Source organism: Lepus europaeus, chromosome 18 (assembly GCF_033115175.1).
Source record: "Lepus europaeus isolate LE1 chromosome 18, mLepTim1.pri, whole genome shotgun sequence".
NCBI lineage: Eukaryota > Metazoa > Chordata > Mammalia > Lagomorpha > Leporidae > Lepus > Lepus europaeus.
Genome location: NC_084844.1, coordinates 25,198,771 through 25,221,650, shown reverse-complemented (window position 1 = coordinate 25,221,650; position 22,880 = coordinate 25,198,771). Strand labels below are relative to the sequence as shown.

The 22,880-nt window shown below is 45.3% G+C and overlaps 1 protein-coding gene across 3 annotated transcripts in view; it reads left to right on the top strand.

Annotated features, from left to right (window-relative positions):
* Positions 1–22,880, top strand: part of ZNF652 (zinc finger protein 652) — a 64,398-nt gene that overhangs the window by 29,531 nt on the left and 11,987 nt on the right. For 2 of the 3 annotated variants that reach the window (XM_062174793.1, XM_062174792.1), the window contains exons 2-5: positions 6,724–6,867; positions 18,208–19,371; positions 22,129–22,276; positions 22,623–22,738. In XM_062174793.1, coding sequence (XP_062030777.1) covers positions 18,463–19,371; positions 22,129–22,276; positions 22,623–22,738 — 1,173 coding nt within the window. In that variant the 5' untranslated portion in view covers positions 6,724–6,867; positions 18,208–18,462. Of the gene's footprint in view, positions 1–6,723; positions 6,868–14,633; positions 14,682–18,207; positions 19,372–22,128; positions 22,277–22,622; positions 22,739–22,880 lie in introns of all 3 variants that reach the window. The other variant, XM_062174794.1, reaches the window with a different exon arrangement.

Sequence of the window (22,880 nt, the reverse complement as noted above, 5' to 3'; positions counted from 1 at the left end):
GTGGAGCAGCTGGAACTTGAACCAGTGGGATACTGACATTGCAGGCAGCATCTTAACCTAGTAAGCCACAATGCCAGTGTCTGAGAGCAAATTCTTAAAACACAATTTTTTGAAACAAAAGAAAGTGACGCGGTGGGCGAGGTCGTTCGAGTGAGGGGCGAGTGTGAGAGTCCTTAATGCTGACAGATTGGAAATTACCTATGTGGCAGTGGGTGACCTGATAAATTAGGAGGCCAGGCACAAATAGTCAACACAGATTCGCAAACATTAAGTGTTAGTGGTGGAAACTGAACCCTTACGCCCATGGTTGAAAAAACTGAAGGCTGGAAAGGTAATAGAAGCTGCCCAGAGCATGGCAGAGCGCCGAGTAGAGCAGCCCGAGGCCGTTTTCCTGAATCCCTGCGCTGCGTTGTCTGGAATGTCAGTGTCATATAAAATGTCATAATTTATTTTCACATAATCTTAGTTCAGGTTAAACTTGAACTGTTAGTGTCCAGATAGCCTATTTCTCTTACTACTTAATTGAGATATAATTTATATACCACAAAATTTAGCATTTTAAAAGGCACCATTTAGGGTTGGCATTGTGGCACAGCAGGTTAACCACCACTTGTGATGTTAGTGTCCTGTATCAGAGTGCTAGTTAGAGTCCCAGCTGCTCCACTTTGAATCCAGCTCCCTGCTAAGGCACCAGGGAAAGCAACTGAAGATGGCCCAGCTACCTGGGCCTCTGCTACAACATGTTGAGAGACCCAGGTAGAGTTTCAGACGCCTGGCTTCAGCCTTGCCCCTACCCAGCCCTGGCTCTTGAAGCCATTTGGAGAGTGAACTAGAAAATAGAAGATCTCTCTTTCTGTCTCTCCTCCTGTCGCTCTGCCTTTCACATAAATAATCTTTAAAAGAAGGGGGGAGGGCACAATTCAGTGGTTTTTATTATGTTTGCAAGGTTGTGTAACTATTGCAAATAACTAATTCCAGAACATTTTCATTATCCCAAAAAGAAGCCTGCAACCCATTTTAACAGTCACTCCATACTTTCCATCCCCCAGCTCTTGTTCATTACTGATTTACTTTCAGTCTCTCTGAATTTGCTTATTCTGGACATTTTATAAATAGAATCATAATAAAATCACGTGTGTTTTTTGCCCCTTTCTCATAGTGCTACGTTTTGGAGGTTTATCTGTTGTACCTTGTGCCCATACTTCATTCCAGTTTAAACCTATGTTCAATTCTGTGATTATACATTTTATTTATCCATGTACCAGTTGATATATATGTAGACTATTTCTACTTTTTGGCTGTTATGAGTAATGTTGCTGTGAACATTTGTGTGTACATTTTTATATGAACATACATTTTCAGTTCTCTTGATTATGTCTAGGGCTGGAAGTGCTGGATCAGATTGTTAACATTTTAAGGAACTCCAAACTCTTTTCCAAAGTGTACCATTTTATATTCCCACCAGTAACATGTGAGGTTTCTGAACTCTTATTCTCCAGTTTATTACAGCCATTCTTGTAGGTGTAAAGTGCTTTCTTGTGGGATTTTGTTTTAAAAAGATTTATTTATTTATTTTTTGACAGGCAGAGTTAGACAATGAGAGAGAGAGAGATGGAGAGAAAGGTCTTCCTTTTTCCGTTGGTTCACCCCCCAAATGGCCGCTACAGCCAGCACGCTGCGTCAATCTGAAGCCAAGAGCCAGGAGCTTCCTCCTGGTCTCCCATGCGGGTGCAGGGCCCAAGCACTTGGGCCATCCATTTTAAAGATTTTATTTGAGAGAGTTACAGACAGAAAGAGGAAGAAACAAAGAGAGATCATCCATCCCCTGGTTCACTCCCCAAATGGCCACAACAGCTAGAGCTGGGCTGATCCAAATCCAGGAACCAGGGGCTTCTTCCAGGTCTCCCATGTGGGTGCAGGGACCCAAGCACTTGGGCCATCTTTAGCTGCTTACCCAGGCCGTAAGCAGAGAGCTGGATTGGAAGAGCAGCAGCCAGGACACAAACCCGCACCCATATGGGGTGTCCGTGCTGCAGGTGAAGGCTGAACTACGCCACAACACCGGCAGCCCCAAGATTGATTTATTTATTTGAAATGCAGAGTTACAGACAGGTTGGGGGTGGGGAATCTTCCATCCACTGGTTTACTCCCCAAATGGCTGCCACAGCTGGGGCTGGGCGAGACTGAAGCCAGGAGCCAAGAGCTTCATCTCCGTTTTCCCCATGGGTGCAGAGGCCCAAGGATTTGAGCCATATTCCGCTGCTTTCCTAGGTGTATTAACAGGGAGCTGGATCAGAAGCAGAGCAGCCAGGACTGGAACCAGCATCCATTTGGGATGCTGGCATTGCAGGTAGCGGCTTAACCCATTACACCACAACACTGGTGCCTATTTTGTGGTTTTGATTTGTGTTTCCCTAATGACTGTGCTGAACATCTTTTTCTATATATAAATTGCTCATTGTGTTTCTTTTTTGGGGACATATCTATTTAAAATTTTCCCCATTTTAAAAGAAATTTATTTATTTGAAAGTAATAGTTAGGGAGAGGGAGGGAGTGAGGGAAGGAAGGAGTGAGGGAATGAAAAGGAAGAGAGAGGGAGAGAGGTACCATCTGCTGGTTCACTCCCCAGATGGTTGCAATAGCCAGGGCTTCACCAGGCCAAAGCCAGAAGCTTCATCCAGGTCCCCATGTGGGTAGCAAGGGCCCAATGCTTGGGACATCTTCTGCTTTTTCCAGGCCATTAGCAAGGAGCTGGATACGAATTGGCACCCATATGGGATGCCAGCGTCCCAGACAGCAGCTTTACCCACTATACCACAACACCAGCCCCCAAATTTTTCCTCATTTTTTAAGAAAAGACTTATGTATTTGAAAGGCAGAGTGACAGAGAAAGGGAGAGATAGAGATCTGTCTGCTGGTTCGCTCCCCAGATGGCCACTGCAGAGTTCCACACAGATGGAACTCCATCTTTTTTTGTCTCCTATGTGGCTGCAGGGGCCCACGTACTTGAGCCATCTTCTACTGCTTTCTCAGGCACATTAGCAGGGACTGGGATTGGAAGTGGAGCATCTGGGACTCAAACCAGCACTCCATTATGGGATGCTGACCTCACAGGCAGTGGCTTAACCCACTGTACCACAATGCCAGCCTCTTACCCCTACTTTTACACTACACTGTTTGTTTGAGTTAGAAGTGTTCTTTATATGTACTGGCTATAAGACCCTTATCAGATTTATGATTTGCAAGTACTTTTCCCTATTCTGTTGGTTATCACTTTACTTTCTTGATGGTACTCTTTGTTGCAAAACATTTTTAATTTTTATCAAGTTTATACTTTGGTGGCTTGTGGCTATCTCGTTTTTAAAACTTCCTTTTCCTGGGGCTGGCCCTGTGGCATAGCTGGTATAGCCGCCGACTGCAGCACCAGCATCCCAAATGGGCATTGATTTGTGTCCCAGCTGCTCCTCTTCTGATTCAGCACTCTGCTATGGCCTGGGAAAGCAATGGAAGATGGCGTGGGAGACATGATGGAAGCTCCTGGCTTCTGGCTTGGGATTGGCTCAGCTCTCTCCGTTATGGCCATTTGGGGAGTGAACCAGTGGGTGGAAGACCTTTCTCTTTGTCTTTCCCTCTCTATGTCTTATAACTCAACCTCTCAAATAAAAATAAAATCTTAAAAAAAAAAAGCTTCCTTTTCCTTTCCCTCATCTCCGCTGCTCCATGTTTTCTGTGCCAAAATATGTGCAACAAACTCTAAAAATTACACGAATCTCTAATCTTCCATCCATAATTCATAACTTTCTTAAGAAAGATGTTAAATAGAAAGAGGAAGAGAGCCAGTCCTGAGAGCTGTCTGTGTGCTGGGAATTCTGCCTGTGTTGCTGGGTTAAATCTTCACAACAAGCTTTGGGGGTGTCCAGGGGAATGCGCTGGGACAGGGTGAGATGAATGCCCTTGTCTGAGGTTGCGGCACGTTGGGGCTCACACTGAGGTCTTTGCGGTGCCGCCATTTGTCCTCCCTGAAGCTCGACCAGCACAGAGTCCGCCGGGCCCGGCAGTGCTCTGTGTTTATAGCTGCAGACTTGCTCTCTTTTTATTCTGCATTTAAGGACGTTACTCATTTGCTGTTCTTTCACTTAGCCATTAATTTGTTTCAGACCATGTAAATGTTAAAGATACAGAGTTACAGAGAGAGGTAGAGCCAGAGAGAAAGGTCTTCCATTCTGCTGGTTCACTCCCCAAATGACAACAACGGCCAGAGCTGAGCTGATCAGAAGCCAGGAGCCAGGAGCTTCTCCTCCAGGTCTCCCACTCAGGGGCAGGGGCCCAAGCACTTGGGCCATCTTCTACTGCTTTCCCAGGCCACAGCAGAGAGCTGGATCAGAAGTGGAGCAGCCAGGACTCGAACCAGCGCCCATATGGGATGCTGGCACTGCAGGCTGGGGCTTTAACCCACTGCACTACAGCGCCAGCCCCTATACCTGTTAGTTTAAGACTAGATTATTTTAAAGTGTTTAATTTCTGAAGTGCTAACATTTTTGTTAATGAGAAAACAATAGCAATTCTTTGTCCTTGGGGAAGTCAAATGAATAAATAATCATTTATTCATTTCCTGTTGATATACACATATCTAAAACATTTATGGTTTTTACTTTTGTAAAATACAGAAATGTAATTTTTCCAAGGCACTTTCATTATCTAAATGAGTTTTTCCTTCAGGTTCATAAAGTCAAGCTGACACCTTTCATAATGGGCTACATTGTAGGCAGTCGTGTGACCATTTGGATCTGTACCTGCTAAGTGCAGCTCAGCTGCAAACTCAGGTGTTATCTTTAGGAGCTTAAGAAAAGGCAGGTTCTCCGGTCTCTTAAGTCTCTGATCTTCGCTTAATACTGACAGGCGACATATTAGTTAAGAATGGCCAGAATACTCACATAGCCATTATTTTTTGAAAGATTTATTTGTTTTATTTGAAAGTCAGAGTTACAGAGAGAGAGAAGGAGAGGTAGTGAAAGAGAGAGAGAGAGATATCTTCCATCTGCTGGTTCACTCCTCAATTGGCCACAAAGGTCAGAGCTGCACCTATCCAAAGCCAGGAGCCAGGAGCTTCTTCCGGGTACTCCCACACAAGTGCAAGAGCCCAAGGACTTCTGCTTTGCCCGGCCATAACAGAGAGCTGGATTGGAAGTGGAGCAGCTGGGACTAGAACCAGTGCCCATATGGGATGCTGGCCTGTAGGCGGCGGCTTTACCCGCTATGCCACAGTGCCAGCCCCTCACATAACCATTTTGAAAATGGACTGTTGGGTTAAATAATTGTATTCCATAAGACAACCTTTGGTCTAGGCTAGACTGAGACCCTCTAAGATTATGCATTTTGTAGCCACATTCTTTTTTTTTTTTTTAAGAGTACTGAATTTTATTTGAGCCAGAACTTTGTCAGATTTTATTGGGAAAGATTACCCTCCTTTCAAAATTAGCCCTTTTGTTTAATTCTCCTATGTGTAGGTGACATTACTGCATGGAATTGAATAATGGGAAATATTTTAGAAGTACATTGTGAGCACGCAGGTCAGCACTAACGCTTGTTCAGAGTTTTTTTTTCTTTAGTCCTAGAGGGGTTGCTGGTGAAAGTCAGGGTTGCTCACACTGACTGCCATGAGTGATACTAGTGTGCACTGTGTATCGTTTTCTTGGAATTGTGGAAGCTGCTGATGTTTAAACATAGCTAGGTAGTACCTAGGAGGATATTGTTGAAGAAAGAGTCACAGTCTCATTTAAATGCATGTGTAAAAAAACAACTATAGTAAAATTTTGTTTTTATAAAATATTTGTCTGAAATTGAAGGTGACAGGCATTTCTGTTTATAAAATAATTGTTGACACTAAATTTTTGTTAGATAAGATTACATTAAAATTGGTTCTGTTTTTCAGCCATATGAAATACAGGCATCTGAGACTACTTGATAATGCTTATCCAAAATATGACCCAGGCATGTATGTCATTTGAGGTTTTTGGGTTTTGTAAAGTTGACTTTTACGAATTGATGTTGGTCGCTTTTCTAGTGTGTTCAGGTTGCTGTTGTGAGGCCATTTGGGAAGCAAAGACATTTATAAGTATGCTGCTGACCCTGTGATAGCGAACCCTTCACACTGTAAATTTTGGTTCTGTAACTTCTGCTTTACATACCAAATTCAAAGTCCGCAAATCTCTTTAAGTTTTACCCATTTGAAGGCCTAATCATTTTGTTAAAAGATGAACTAAAATGTTGTTTAAATTTTGAGTCTAAATACTTTGAAAAAAGGAGTTACAGTGAAATACATCCTGCAGGTAGATCAGATTTGAACATTGACAGGTATCTATGTGAAATTAATCTATCACTGCAGACATTCTGAAGAAAGGTGTGACTTTCACTAACTAAGGAAGAAATATAGACCTTTAAACACTAGTCTGGGATTTCACTTTTCTTACTTTATGTCATTTTGTTGTTGTTCAAAACTTAAGTGCCTTTTTTGAGATAATTATCATTAACTCAGTAGAAGGCAGTGTGGTAAACTGGGATTTTGGATTTAGAAAACCAGAATTCTAGCGCTTGCTCTGTCTTAGCAGCAGTGGTTATAGGAAAGTTGTTGAACTGAGCTTCAGCGGTAGAATAGGAAGCCCCCGAGGGCAGTGATGCTTACATCAGTAAACTGTGTGGTTTGTTCCCATCCTTTTCATGCAGTGCTGCTTGCGTGCAGAGAGCCTGCCTCCTGCCTGCTCCGTGTGTCTGGCATCTGCTTGTCCTTCAAGACCAATCTGAAACCTCCACTGACACGTTCACCACCCTTTGGTGCACCAGTTAATCACCTGTACAGCCTGTGTATTGGTGAGTGTGCTTTTTTAACAAACACCTATAATAATAGCGCTTCCTGTGGCTACGTACTTTCATAGGCATGTATACCAGTAACAGTCTTTGAGTTAGATACTATCATTATCTCCATTTTATAGCTGCCGAAAATGATACAGAGAGCTTAATTTGCTCAAGGTCACCCAAGCCAGTAGGCATTAGAACCAGATTATTTTGTTTTTGTTTTCGTTTTTGTTTGTTTTTTCATTTATTTATTTGAGAGGTAGAGTTAACGGAGAGAGAGAGAGAGGTCTTCTGTCCACTCCCCAAAGACCACAATGTCTAGAGGTGGGCCTTTCTGAAGCCAGGAGCCTGGAGCTTCTTCTAGGTCTCCCACACGGGTGCAGGGGCCCAAGCATTTGGGCTGTCTTCTACTGCTTTCCCAGGCCATTAAGCAGAGAGCTGGATCAGAAGAGGAGCAACCAGAACATGAACTGGCGCCCATACGGGATGCCGGCACCACAGGCTGAGGCTTAGCCCACTATACCACAGTGCTGGCCCAGAACCAGATTTTTAAAAAACAAACAAAAATTTGTTTTATTTAAAAGGTAGTTACAGAGACAGAGAGATTTTCCTTCTACTGATTGACTCCCCGCATGGCCACAACAGTTGGGACTGGGCAAAGCTGAAGCCAGGATCCCAGAACTCAGAGTTTCCCACGAGGGTAGCAGAGCTCAAGCTCTTGGGCCATCATTCTCTGTCTTCCCAGACACAGGGAGCTGGATAGGAAGCAGAACAGCTGGACTCTTAACTACTCTCCAGTTTGGTGTGCTGGCATTTCAGGCAGCAGCTTAACCCGGCAACACCATGACAAAGACCCTAGAACCACATTTTTAATGTGGGCAATGTGGCCTCAGAGTTTGTGTTTATACTACTGGACTGGTAGATTTTTGAGCACCTTGATGGAGCCAGCTCCTACATACCCACCACACAGTATGCACTTAATAAATGTTTTAAAATGTGTCATAAACATGCATTACATAGGGATGGGTGATGTGGTGCAGCAGGTGAAGCCACTGCTGGTGACACCCACATCCCATGTCAGTATGCTGCTTGAAGCCCTGGCTACTCTGCTTCTAATCCAGTTTCCTGCTCATGTACCTTGGAATGCAGCAGATGATGTCTCAAGTTCTGCCGTCTGCATGAGAGACCCAGATGAAGTTCCTGGCTCCTGGCTCTCATCTAGCCTGGCCTCAGAGGTTGTGGGTGACTGGGGAGTGGGCTGGTGGATGGAAGAGATCTTTCTCTCTCTCTCACCTTCTCTCCTTCTCTGGCATTTTGTCTTTCAGATATATATAAAAATCTTTTTAAAATATGCTTTATGTAAACCATAAAGCAGCATATAAATGTAAACTACTATAACTACCACCATATGCATTTTGTAAACCCATAGAATTTACCAGACTTTTTAGTTTTATACTTTGTCTTCTTGGCTCCTACTTTCAGATTGATAAAATATGAAGATTGACAGTACCAAAAGTTGAGTTAAAAGTGAACCCTAGCTACCAGGCCCATTATTAGCCTGTTTCAGCACACATTCTTTTCCATAGTAATATGGCTGCTTTTGTCATATTTGTTAAAGTTATGTATCATTTAATGTCTTAACTAAGTAGTTGAGTCCTACTGTGTACACCATAAGGTAAACTGAAGAGTTTCTTACTGTTCAAGACTGTTTTTACAGGGCCAGTGCTGTGGTGCAGCAGGTTAAGCTGCCACCTGCAGCACTGACATCTCATATGGGTGCCAGTTTGAGTCCCAGCTGTTCTACCTCCAGTCCAGCTCCCTGCCAATGTGTCTGGGAAAGCAGTGGAAGATGGTCCAAGTACGTGGTTCCCTGCTCCACATGGGAGACCTAGAAGAAGCTCCTGGCTTTGGCCTGGCCCAGCCAGGCTGCCATTTAGGGAGTGAACCAGCAGATGGAAGATTCTCTCTCTCCTCCCCCCTTTCTCCATCTCCTTCCCTCTCTCCCTCTCCCTCTCCCTCTCCCTCTCCCTCTCCCTCTCCCTCTCCCTCTCCCTCTCTATATATAACTCTGCCTTTCAAATAAATAAACAGATCTTCAAAAAAGTAGATAGATAGGGCCGGCACTGTGGCATAGTGGGTAAAAGCCACTGCCTGCAGTTCTGGCATCCCATATTCAAGTCCTGGCTACTTTACTTCTGATCCAGCTCTCTGCTGTTGCCTGGGAAAGCAGTTGAAGATGGCCCAAGTCATCTCAAGTGGTATACCTAGAAGAAGCTCCTGGCTTCGGATCAGCTGAGCTCTGGCCATTTCAGCCATTTGGGGAGTGAACCAGCAGATGGGAGACCTCTCTCTCTCCCTCTGCCTCTGCCTCTGCATCTAACTCTGCGTTTCAAATAAATTAATAAATCTTAAAATAGAAAAAAGGCTATTTTTACTTATTTATCTGAAAGGCAGAGACAGAGAGGTAGCTCTCATCCACTGGTTTACCTCCTAAATGCTCCCAATGGCAAGGGCTGGGCCAGGACGGAAGCCAAAAGCTAGGAATACAATTGTCCAGGTCTCTCATGTGGGCAGCTTAACTCAATTGCTTGAATCATTACCACTGCCTCCCAGAGTCTGGCTCTCGGACCCAGAGCTAAGAATCAAACCCAGGCACTCTGATGTGGGATGTAGGAGTCCTAACTGGTATCTTAACTGTTCGGCCAAACACTCAGTGCCCTAAAAATTATTTTTAAGGAAAAGAAACCATATGGTGGCTGGCGCTGCAGCTCAATAGGCTAATCCTCCACCTGCGGCGCCTGCACCCTAGGTTCTAGTCCCGGTTGGGGTGCCAGATTCTGTCCCGATTGCTCCTCTTCCAGTCCAGCTCTCTGCTGTGGCACAGGAAGGCAGTGAAGGATGGCCCAGGTCCTTGTGCCCTGCACCCGCATGGGAGACCAGGGGAGGCACCTGGCTCCTGGCTTCGGATCAGCATGGTGCACCAGCCGCGGCAGCCATTGGGGGGTGAACCAACGGAAAAGGAAGACCTTTCTCTCTGTCTCTCTCTCTCTCTCACTGTCTACTCTGCCTGTCCAAAAAAAAAATATGGTGAGATTTCATTTATTTCAGAACAATGGAACCTACTGTATTGAGAAAAAAGCTAAACTGTCACTGTGGCTATGAGTTTCACTACTCAGCAGGTAGGGAAATTAAATAACAAGGACTACATTCTTATGTAAGAAAAGTTAAAAAATACATTCATATGCTTAAAATTTTCTTTCAAGATTTATTTATTTACTTGAAAGGGAGAGAGAAAGAGAGATCTTCCATCTGTTGCTTCACTCCCCAGATGGTTGCAATGGCTAGTGCTGGGTCAGGCTGAAACCCAGAGCCAGGAATTCTGTCCAGGTCTCCCAGATGGGTGCAGGGGTCCAAGTACTTGGACCATCTTCTGCTGCTTTCCCAGGCACATTAGCAGGGAGCTGAAATGGAAATGGAGTAGCCAGGACTTGAACTGGCACCTATATGGGATGAGGGTGGTGTTGGCAGGGACTTAACCTTCTGTGCCACAATGCCAGCCCCTGAAAGTTTTCTTCTAGTCAATATTGTTCTATCACAGTATTTAGTATAAAATAGTTTGTGCTTATATTTTACTATCCTAATTCCAGGGATTATCTTATTTTTAGTACTTCTGGTTTTTTCTACTTTAAATTCTTATTTTAAATTCTTGTTTAATTATATGTTTATTTATATATATATGAGAAAGTGTATTTCAAAGATAAACTTAAATATAGACCTACAGTTGTTTGCTGTTATGTAATTTAACCCCTGAAGCACAACTATAATCACATTAGTTCTTTTTTTAAAAGCCTTTGGTGCCAAGCCAGTGCTGTAGTATAGAGGGTTAAGCCTCTGCCTGTGATGTTGGCATTCCATATGGGTGCCAGTTCGAGTCCCAGCTGCTCCACTTCCAGTCCAGTTCTGTGCTAATGTGCCTGGGAAAGCAGTGGAAGATGGCCCAAGTGCTTAGGCCCTTGCACCCATGTGGGGGACCTGGAATAAGCTCTGGGCTCCTGGCCCACCCCCAGCTGTTTGGGGCCATTTGGGGAGTGAACCAGTGGATGGACGGTCTCTTCTCTCCTCTCTGTAATGCTACGTTTCAATTAAATGAAAAATAAATAAAATAATAAATAAAAGGAAGAGATGCAAGGTGAGTAAGCACAGACAAAAGGCTGTGTGAGGACTTACAAGAAGATGGTCAGGTGCAAGCCAAGGAGATTTTTTTTTTTTTAAAGCCTTTAGTGGCGCTTGTCTTGCCATCCACATTAACTACAAACTCTCTGCTGGCTTTCATGGGTGGCCACAGTGTGGCAGTAACTGGCCTGTCTTGCCCCTGCTCCTCCTCAGAAGCCCTAAATGCTAGGAAAACTTAACCGCTTCAATGCCTTGGCTCAGGACTGCGCTGCATCGTTAGCCCATCGTGAAGGACCCTCCTGCCTTCAGTTCTGCCTGTGGGACACCTACCGCTTTCAGAGCTTTTCTGAAACGTGCTTTTCTTCCCAAATTTCCCCAGATACAGCTGATATTTATGTTTTTTTGTTGTTGTTGTTTTTTATAAATACTTTTTTTTTTTTTTTTGACAGGCAGAGTGGACAGTGAGAGAGAGAGAGACAGAGAGAAAGGTCTTCCTTTGCCGTTGGTTCACCCTCCAATGGCCGCCGCGGTAGGCGCGCTGCATCTGGTGCACCGCGCTGATCCAATGGCAGGAGCCAGGTGCTTCTCCTGGTCTCCCATGGGGTGCAGGGCCCAAGCACTTGGGCCATCCTCCACTGCACTCCCTGGCCACAGCAGAGAGCTGGCCTGGAAGAGGGGCAACTGGGGATGTTTATGTTTGAAACTTCGGACTATTTTATGCTTTTTTTGGCTCATGTATAATAGTTGTTAAATAATAGTTGATCATCCAAAGACTTAAAAAGTGGCTTTCATTGGCAAATGTGTATGTTCCTAATGAGGAGAAAAAAGTGAGTATCCTTTGCAAAAATAGCAAAACTTTGTATGGAGTGTTGGGCCATTACTGTCACAACACACAGATGCCACCCTGTCCATTCTAACTAATGGGCCATTTTTTCTTTTTTTGGAAGAACTTTGCTGGTATGCATCTGTCTTCCTCTCCTCGATGCTCTCTGTTTCTTTGTCGCTTTAGTTTTGGCCTGGTCCTCAGAGATAATTGTGTGCTTTAGAAATCTCTCTATTCAGCAGGACAAAGGTCTGGCAGTGCACAGGTAGTTTGAGTTTGGAAACAGGTCAGTAGGATTGCTTCTGAAAGAAGTGGAGAAGGCAGCAGTAGAGATTGATAGGCCTTACAAGGTTGCCCTTTCAGCTTAAAAAGACTGTTCTTAAATGAACCTTTTTCAAGCACAAGGAGAATGCTTAGGTACATGCTTGTTTGAAAGAGATAGGTAAACAGAGTTCCCATTCCCTCACTCACTTACCAAATGCCCACAAAGGAAGCCAGGAGCTGGGAACTCACCCTAGGCTTCCCACATGGGTGACAGGGACCCTACTACGTGAGCCATCACCACTGCCTCCCAGGATGTGCATTAACAGGAAGGAAGTTGGAATTAGGAGTGGAGCTGGGATTTGAACCCAGGCACTTCAACCTGGGATGCGAGCGTCCTAACTGGCATCCTAACCACAGGCCAAATGCCTGCCTCTGATACATATTTTAATGGGGGGAGGGGAGAAGACCATTAAATGTGTCAAAAGTTAGCTACTAAAACTTTTTGACTGTAAAATTATTTTTGTTTGTAGTCCACTTAGAAAAAAACAGCATTAAAAAATTCATTCTTTTTTATTTTTTTAAAGATTATTTATTTATTTATTTGTCAGTCAGAGTTACACAGAGAGAGAAGGAGAGGCAGAGAGAGAGAGAGGTCACTCCCCAATTGGCCGCAACAGACAGAGCTGTGCTGATCCAGAGCCAGGAGCCAGGAGCCAGGAGCTTCCTCCGGGTCTTCCCACATGGGTGCAGGAGTCCAAGGACTTGGGCTATCTTCCACTGCTTTCCCAGGCCACAGCAGAGAGCTGGATTGGAAGTGGAGCAGCTGGGCCTCGAACCGGTGCCCATATGGGATGCCAGCACTGTGAGGTGGCGGCTTTACCAGCTATGCCACAGTGCTGGCCCCCGAAAAATGCACATTCTAGGGGCTGATATTGTGGCATAGTGAGTAAAGCTCACCACCTGCAATACCAGCATCCCATGTGGGCCCGGGGTTCATGTCCCATCTGCTCCACTTCTGGCTTCCTGCTAATGGCTTGGGAAAAGCCGTGGATGATGGCCCAAATATTTCGGGACTGCCACTCATGTGGGAGACCCAGATGAAGCTCTTGGCTTCGGCTTGGCCCAGCCCTGGTCATTGTGGCCATCTGGGGTGTGAACCAGTAAATGGAAGATCTGTCTGTCTCTCCCTCTTCTCTGTAACTCCAACATTCAAATAAGTAAATAAATCTTAAAAAATAAAAAGCAGGCCGGCGCCGTAGCTCAACAGGCTAATCCTCCGCCTTGCGGCGCCAGCACACCGGGTTCTAGTCCCGGTCAGGGTGCCAGATTCTGTCCCGGTTGCCCCTCTTCCAGGCCAGCTCTCTGCTGTGGCCAGGGAGTGCAGTGGAGGATGGCCCAAGTGCTTGGGCCCTGCACCCCATGGGAGACCAGGAGAAGCACCTGGCTCCTGCCATCGGATCAGTGCGGTACGCCGGCCGCAGCGGCCATTGGAGGGTGAACCAACGGCAAAGGAAGACCTTTCTCTCTGTCTCTCTCTCTCTCACTGTCCACTCTGCCTGTCAAATAAATAAATAAATAAATAAAAATAAAAAGCATATTCTGGAAGCCATTCTTTAGTATATATTCTCATGTTTTCTAACATTTTAAAAGATGCATTTATTTGAAGGGCAGTGACAGAGAGGAAGACACAGAGATCTTCCATCTGCTGTAACAGCCAGGGCTGGGCCAGGCTAAGACCAGGAGCCAGGAACTCCATCTAGGTCTCCCAGATGGGTGGCAGGGACCCAGGTACTTGAGTTATTGACTGCTGCCTCCCAAGGTGCACTTTAGCTGGAAGCTGGATTGGAGGCAGAGGCAGGATTTGACCCTAGGCACGTTCTGAGGTGGGGCTTAATCTGCTGTGCCACACTGACAGCTCTGGCCAGGCAGTTGAGAATGCCAGTACTAACTGCTTTTTTTTTTTTAAGATTTTATTTATTTATTTGAAAGTCAGAGTTACACAGAGAGAGGAGCGCCAGAAAGAGAGAGGTCTTCCATCTGATGGTTCACTCCCCAGTTGGCCACACGGCCGGAGTTGCGCTGATCCAAAGCCAGGAGCCAGGAGCTTCTACTGTTTCTCCCACACGGGTGCGGGTTCCCAAGGACTTGGGCCATCTTCTTCTGCTTTTCCAGGCCATAGCAGAGAGCTGGATTGGAAGTGGAGCAGCTGGGTCTTAAACCGGCGCCCATATTGGATGCCGGCGCTTCAGGCCAGGGCTTTAACCCGCTGTGCCAAAGGGCCAGCCTCACTAACTTCTTGATTTATATTCCTCCTAACGTATACACCATGCTTTTTTCTCTCAAGTTGTGACTTAGATCAAGAAACTAAGGCATAATCTGCTTTATTTTAGAATTTACTTTGTGATACAGTAGAAAATGATCCCTTAGGAACAGGTGACTTGTGTTGTTTTAATACCATTGGAGAGAGAGATTTTAACAGCTCTAAATGTCAACGAAGGTCATTGCTTCTGTTCACTTTCAGGTTCTTGGAGCTGAGGGTCTCGTAATAAACTAAGATGATCTGTAATAAGTAAGTTTGGCCTAAGGTTACATTGAGAGAGTTCAATAATGGAGAATGGAAGATCCTAATTTCCCTGATGTGTTTTTTTTTCTTCTTCTTCTTCTTTTTTTTTTTTTTTTTTTTTTTTGACAGGCAGAGTGGACAGTGAGACAGAGAGACAGAGAGAAAGGTCTTCCTTTGCCGTTGATTCACCCTCCAATGGCCGCCGCGGCTGGCGCGCTGCGGCCAGCGCACCGCGCTGATCCGAAGGCGGGAGCTAGGTGCTTCTCCTGGTCTCCCATGAGGTGCAGGGCCCAAGTACTTGGGCCATCCTCCACTGCCTTCCCGGGCCATAGCAGAGAGCTGGCCTGGAAGAGGGGCAACTGGGACAGAATCTGGCACCCTGACCGGGACTAGAACCCGGTGTGCTGGCACCGCAAGGTGGAGGATTAGCCTATTGAGCCACGGCGCCGGCTAACCTGATGTGTTTTTGCTCTTGTAAAAGCTGTTCAGTTGTGCTCTTTGGGGATATTTTAAGCTTTCTGGAAAGCAAATAAAGGAAAATTATCACCAAAACTTAGACAATGAAAAATATGCCAAAATCAGTGAGGGAAGTAAAACATGTGCAGAAGGGCCAGTGCTGTGGCGTAGTGGGGGCACCAGTTCAAGTCCCAGCTCTTCCATTTCTGATCCAGCTCTGCTATGGCCTGGGAAAGCAGTGGAAGATGGCCCAATTCCTTGGGCCCCTGCACCCATGTGGTAGACCTGGAAGAAGCTCCTGGCTTCAGATAGGTGCAGCCTTTGGCCATTGTAGCCATCTGGGGAGTGAACCAGCAGATGGAAGACCTCTCTGCCTCTGCCTCTGCCTCTCTGCCTGGACTCCAGCTGGCACTGATGTGAGATGCTGGTGTCTCAGGTGACAACTTACCAACCCAATGTGCCACAACTCTGGCCCCAAAACCAATGTTTTAAAAGTTGTAATACATTTTTATTGGGAGAATGAAGGTAGACTGGTGAACAGTCAGGAAAGAAAGCAATGGTGGGAGACAAGGTTTTACCTGAAATGGAAAAAAAAAAAAAAAAAAAAAGGGCTAAGAAATAGCAATGTGTTATGTAGAGCTAGGGATGTAAAGGCCAGAGGGGAGAGAGCCGCAGCATTATTGCCTCGAGGAATAGGCCTCAGATGGGCCAGGGCAGGGCTGGTAACACTTGACTGGTAGAACTATGGATGCCTTTTTTAAAAAATGATTACTTTGATAAAAAAGTTTAAAAATCAACCCATTTTGTGGTGGGTGTTAAGTAGAAATAACGACCAGCAGACACGTCCATAGTGCCTTGCACGCGGCGGGCGTTCAGTGAGTGCTAGCATCCTTCTCTCGTCGGCCTGCACGCTTACCGTGTCGTTGTGTGACTCAGCAGTTAGGTGGTTGGCTCAGCAGCAGTGTGAGATTTGTCACAAAATAAATTGTGCCCTCTGATATATCTTTTTATTTTAATGGGTGGTTTCACTTTTCCTGGAACCTCGGGTTACTCATTCTTAGAATCCAGACTTATGTGCAACTGACACATGAGAAGTCACCCCATTACTGAGTGGTCTAGGAAGCATATATAGAACAGATCTCAAAATAGCAACTTTGAAATTAATCTAGTAAGCTTGAAAACAATCCTGTCTATACCTTGATTAGAAACTATTTAAGGCTGGTGTATTTTCTTTCACCTCTATAGTTATGTCAGTTAGCTGCTTTATTTCCATGGTGCCTGGTGCCTGCCCCACTTACCACCTTTGTTCGGCAAGCTCTTATGTGGTGGGTGTAGTAACAGAGGACAAAAGAGAGGCAAATGGATGGTGTTGTGGCATAGCAGGTAAAGCTACCACCTGTGATGCTGCATCCCATGCGGATGCCAGATCCTGTGCCGGATGCTCTGCTTCCAGTCCAGCTCCCTGATAGTGGCCTGGTGCTTGGGCTCCTCTGCCACCCAAGTGAGAGACCCAAATGTGGGTCCTGGTTTCAGCCTGGTCCAGCCCTGGCCGTTGTGACCATCTGTGGAGTGAACCAGTGGGTGGAAGATCTCTGTCTCTCCTTCTCTGTCTGTAACTCTGACTTTCAAATAAAATAAATGAATCTTTTTAAAAAATTTTCTTTGTTCAAAGGATAATTTATTATTTTACATGGTGTGCTTTTGAGTTGGTGGAACACTTATCATTGTTATATATAAATTTAGCATTTCAATCCCAATTTAAACCCTTCAACTGGCAAGTACAATCTTGTTGACACAAAATTCATCATGCATTTATATGAAAATGAATAAATCTTAAGAAAGGCAGTCGGTGGGAGGAGTGTTGTGACGCTGTAGGTTGGGCACTGTATCAGAGAGCGGGTTTGAGTCCCAGCAGCTTTGCTTCCCATCCAGCTCCCTGTTAATGTCATGGGAAGACAGTGGAGGATGGCCTAAGTGCATGGGCCCCTACACCCACGTGAGAGACCCAGATGGAATTCCAGGCTCCTGACTTCAGCCTGGCCATTTAGAGAGTGAACCTTAAGACAGATCTCTCTCTGTGTCTCCCTCTCTCTAACTTTGCTTTCCAAATAAATAAATATTTTTTAAAAAAGAAGGCCATGGGAAATAGATATTTAGTCATTAAGTATTTGCTATGTTCTAGACACTGTGCTAAGCTTTGAGGGTATCCTGGTGAAGTGGACTGATATGGCTCTTACTGGTAAAAAAAATTTACATTCTTTGTTTTTTTTTTTTAAGATTTATTTATTTATTTGAAAGTCAGAGTTAGAGAGAGAGAGAGAGGTCTTCCATCCAATGGTTCACTCCCCAGTTGGCCACAACGGCCCGAGCTTCTTCAGGGTCTCCCACGTGGGTGCAGGGGTCCAAGGACTTGGACCACCTTCTACTGTTTTCCCAGGCCATAGCAGAGAGCTGGATCAGAAGTGGAGCAGTCGGGACTAGAACTGGCGCCCATATGGGATGCTGGCGCTTCAGGCCAGGGCATTAACCTGCTGCACCACAGCGCTGGCACCCCCCCCTTTTTTTTTTTTTTTTTTTGAAAGCCAGAGTTAGAGAGACAGAGAAAGAAAGAGATCTTCTCTCCACTGGTTTATTCCCCACATGGCAGCTGCAATGGCCAGGACTAGGCCAGGCTGAAGCCAGGAGATAAGAGCTCCATCTGAGTCTCCCATGTGGGTGGCAAGGACCCAAGCACTTGGACCCTTCTTTCTCTGCTGCTTTTCCCAGGCCATTAGCAGGGAGCTGGATCAGAAGTGGAGCAGCCAGGACACGAACTGGCGCCCATATGGGATGTTGGCATCACAGGCAGCAGCTTTACCTGCTTTGCCACAACACCAGCTGCGACATTTACATTCTAACAGAAAATGTTCATGAATTCATATAATCCAGTAACATAATGGCCCACACCAAAACATTTAAGCATTATAAAGCATTGTATATTTGGCTGAATCATTTTAACTATTTGTTATGATTTGAAATGAGTGCTATGAGAAAGAACTAGTGGTATCTGATCCCCCCTCTTTGCTTCTCTTTGTAGATAAGATGCTCCAAGTCCTCGCAGTTCTCTTCAGAAGAAAAGTCCCTAGTACTCTGCTCTTGCCATAATACCAAACCTTTGACTTAACGCTTTGGTGCTGCAACACTGGAAGAATTGCACACAGGTTCCAGGAATATCTGTTTTTCATTTCAGTGATTCTTTGTGGATGGAAAACTATTTGAATCTTAGTAATTACCTTGTTTTAAAGCTATTTCTCTATAGTCTGAACTGCTTAATAAGTTGGGTCACCCACCAATGAGCCACACAGCCAGTTCTTGTCAGGAGCTGGTTGAAAGCTGTGCTGTGCATGTAGCAGGGATGGCACAAGAAGACAGCCGTCGTGGTCAAGTGCCATCTACCTTTTATCATGGTGCCAACCAAGAACTTGACCTTTCCACCAAAGTGTACAAAAGGGAATCAGGAAGTCCTTATTCTGTGTTAGTGGACACCAAGATGAGTAAACCACATCTCCACGAAACAGAGGAACAGCCGTATTTCAGGGAGACAAGAGCAGTGTCTGATGTGCATGCCGTGAAAGAAGACCGGGAGAATTCTGATGACACAGACGAGGAAGAGGAGGAGGAGGAGGAGGTCTCTTACAAAAGGGAGCAGATCATAGTGGAGGTAAACCTTAATAATCAAACATTAAATGTGTCTAAAGGGGAAAAGGGTGTCTCTTCTCAGTCCAAAGAGACTCCTGTTCTTAAGACAAGCAGTGAGGAGGAAGAGGAAGAGAGTGAGGAAGAGGCCACAGACGACAGCAATGACTATGGAGAGAACGAAAGGCAGAAGAAAAAAGAGAAGATAGTGGAGAAAGTCAGCGTCACACAAAGGAGAACCCGGAGAGCTGCCTCTGTTGCTGCAGCTACCGCTGCCCCTACTCCCAGAGCTACGAGAGGGCGTAGGAAGAGTGTAGAGCCACCTAAGCGTAAGAAGCGGGCCACAAAGGAGCCCAAAGCACCAGTCCAGAAAGCTAAGTGTGAAGAGAAAGAGACTCTGACCTGTGAGAAGTGCCCCAGGGTGTTTAATACTCGCTGGTACCTGGAGAAGCACATGAACGTTACTCATAGGCGCATGCAGATTTGTGATAAGTGTGGCAAGAAGTTTGTCCTGGAAAGTGAGCTGTCCCTTCACCAGCAAACAGACTGTGAAAAAAACATCCAGGTAGGTTTTATCACCGAGTGGGCACACTTTCCAGCATAGAACCTGGCTGTTGAGATTCATCTGGTAACTGCCCAAGAGAATATTCCATAGAGGCTGAAGGGACAGATTCCACCACTTGGTCATTTTAGAAGCTCCTGCTTTGGTCTTTTCAAAACCAAGGCCTAACAGGCTCTTTCAAAAGCATAACCTTTAACTGACGCTGGACTAGTGGGAACTTGGGTATACTGGAAGGGGGATCTGTTAGAGATGATTGACGAGGATGTAAAGTCAACACCGACTTTGCACTGAAATTCACTGTTGTAGGACTTGTATACGAGTATAATTCATTCTGGCATCTTCTCTGTCAAGGTGGGAGCTATTGAGTGAAGGTCAGGAGTAGAGAAAGGTCCCTTTCTAATATTTAAAAGGATGCCAGGTTCTAGTGGAGCGGACGGGGACAGAAACCGTAATGACTCAGAACGGTGGAAATGGAAGATCTCCAGGAGTGAGTTTGCTTTCACCAGTGGAGAGATGACTGCACTAAATTTGTCAAGAGGCTGAGCCCATGGGAATATGCAGACTTTAAACAGAGGCTGAGCTGGTTGGAAATGGTGCCTACCTGGGAGTAGGGTTACGTAATGCTGCTGTGCAGTATTGTTAAGGTAACAAAACAGGATATTGGAACCGGGCTGATATCTTGAAAGGCCGATATTGTGATAGGTTCAGAGGTGTGTGAATTATGTTGAGTGGATTGCAGCTCCATTGGTTTGTATATGTGATTCATATTATTCAATGTTCACAAGAGGTAAGTTTATTAATGTCTCTAAGATATGAAAACAATATTTTGTACCATATTGAAGATAAGCTTTTAAAAGATAACTTGTTTTACTTTCATTGGTTTTTGAGTGCTGCTAGATTGGTAGTTACCTTTAATTTTCTCTTCTGGTTTTATCAGAGACTGAGGTGATCATCGCTTTGCTTTAAACACTTGGTAAAAACCACTTTGGATTTGTCAATTGTGATCTAATCTCTGACACACTGGGTAAATAAAAGAAGACTGAGTCATGGCGCCCGGATCCTGCAGTAACTGCCAGTGCCTGGCTGGGGTGTGGGTTGTTTGCAACAGTTCAGGCGGAGGGAGCGTGATACGGTGCTGCGCCCTAGGGGTCAAACCTGGATTCCATACTTACCCATTACTGCAAAGGTGTTCTCAGTCCTTCTATGTAGGGTTTTCTTTTCTTTTCTTTTCTTTTCTTTTTCTTTTTCTTTTTTTTTTTTTTTTTTTTTTTTTTTTTTTTGGACAGGCAGAGTGGACAGTGAGAGAGAGAGAGACAGAGAGAAAGGTCTTCCTTTTTGCCGTTGGTTCACCCTCCAATGGCCGCCGCGGTTGGCGCGCTGCGGCTGGCGCACTGCGCTGATCCGATGGCAGGAGCCAGTTGCTGATCCTGGTCTCCCATGAGGTGCAGGGCCCAAGCACTTGGGCCATCCTCCACTGCACTCCCTGGCCACAGCAGAGAGCTGGCCTGGAAGAGGGGCAACCAGGACAGGATCGGTGCCCCGACCGGGACTAGAACCCGGTGTGCCGGCGCCTCAAGGCGGAGGATTAGCCTAGTGAGCCGCGGCGCCGGCCTTTCTTTTCTTTTTTAAACTTAAATTTGCTTTTCTAAGTTACAGAAAACATCTAACAGATCTTTGTATGTGACTTTCCTCACTATTCCTCATCATAATACGTTTTAGTTTTTGTAGATTCGGCTTTATATTCCTAAAGAACCTTGTTCTTTGTTCTTACAACAGATCCTAATAATCCCAGTGACCTGGTAACAAGTACAAATCCAAACCCTTCCCTACCACATAGCTCACAGGAGGAATCTGTTGTCTTCTAGAGCGATGTCCACCAAGGAGTTTATCTTTAACTCTCCTCAGACTTCTTGTTCCCTGAAGTCACACAGAGAGATCTGTATCCATAGTGAACGCTAACTTGTTCCTGCAAGTGTCCCAGAGTCTGATGATTACCTAGAACTTTCTGGCTTTGTTTTTGCTTTAACCAGAGATAGTTTATTTTGGTATAATGTATGCCTGGTAATCCAGGGTATTGGTGATTCCTGACAGGAGGACTAGGCAGCTGGCAGGTGTTTCCTGTAGACACGTGTGAAAGACACCTGGCTGTGGGGGAAGGGAGGACAGTGCTAACAGTTTAGAGCTTATGTTCAGTTCTGACAAAGGGAAATGTTTAACAGAGCAAATCAGATTGGGGGACATATAACAAAATCTCTCTTTGTGCAGTGAAGCCTCCAAATGCATTTTCTAAGTTCTTAAAGTGTAACCATGTATATATACATCTATTATTTTATCCTGTTTTTCATTTATGCTGATTTTAAATTAGTTTGTATTCTGTGGTAAGCGCCTCTTACCTCTGTGTGGAAGGCAGCTGCACTTGGTAATCCGTGTGTTTTAAATGAACTGGAAGATTCTTTTCAGAGGTGCAGTGCTAACTTGACCATAACAGTCAACTCTTTGATAGGAGTGGAACTTTCTACTTTTTCTTGTTTTAGCTTTTGCCATTGTTTCCACATTCCCCAAGGGTCTCTAAAAGATGCAGCCTGGAAGCTAGAACACACACTGATGGTGGTGTTGGGATTCTGGACTCAATGCAGAAGTAGTGATTGGGTCCTGGCCTCATGCCGTGAACTTCAAGCACAGCCCTTCCACGTGCTGGGAGGCCGGCGTGGCTTTCTTCAAGCCCAGTGAATAAAGATTCTCTCTGTTTGTCCTGCTCAGTGTGTGTCCTGTAACAAATCCTTCAAGAAACTCTGGTCCCTTCATGAACATATCAAGATTGTCCATGGATATGCAGAGAAGAAGTTTTCCTGTGAAATTTGTGAGAAGAAATTTTATACCATGGCTCACGTACGGAAGCACATGGTTGGTAAGTTGGCTGCTGGTTTTCACTCATACCTGTCATTTCCCCTTGTTCTCTGGTGTGCTGTAAGCTCTGGATCAGCCAGAATATCAGAAACTGCCTCCTCACTAGAATCGGTTCTGGCATGTTGAAGCTAAGTCCAGCATGTGCTCAGTGAGTGCTGCCAAATCGAGTGACACCAGGCTGCTTTTCCTCTGCTACCTGTCTGTCTCCTCGGAACAAGACTGTTGAAGTCTCACAAGTCAGAGGCTAGAAATCCACGTGGCCTAATTGCCTTCTGCTGGGACTTCTGTCTCCTAGTTTGAGCTTTGTGGTGGAACTGTTTTGAGTACAGGTACCTTCTGTGTTGCAGCACACACGAAAGACATGCCGTTCACATGTGAAACCTGTGGAAAATCATTCAAGCGCAGTATGTCACTCAAGGTGCACTCCTTGCAGCATTCTGGAGAGAAGCCATTCAGATGCGAGGTAAGGAGCATGTGACCAAGGGGCCCAGGCCCCAGGCTGGCGATGGGGCAGTGAGGGCTGTGTTGGAGCACAGGGAGCAGGGCTGTCTTCCACAGGGCCCGCAGGTCACGCTCTCTCCCTACTAGGGGAGCAGTGACTGTTT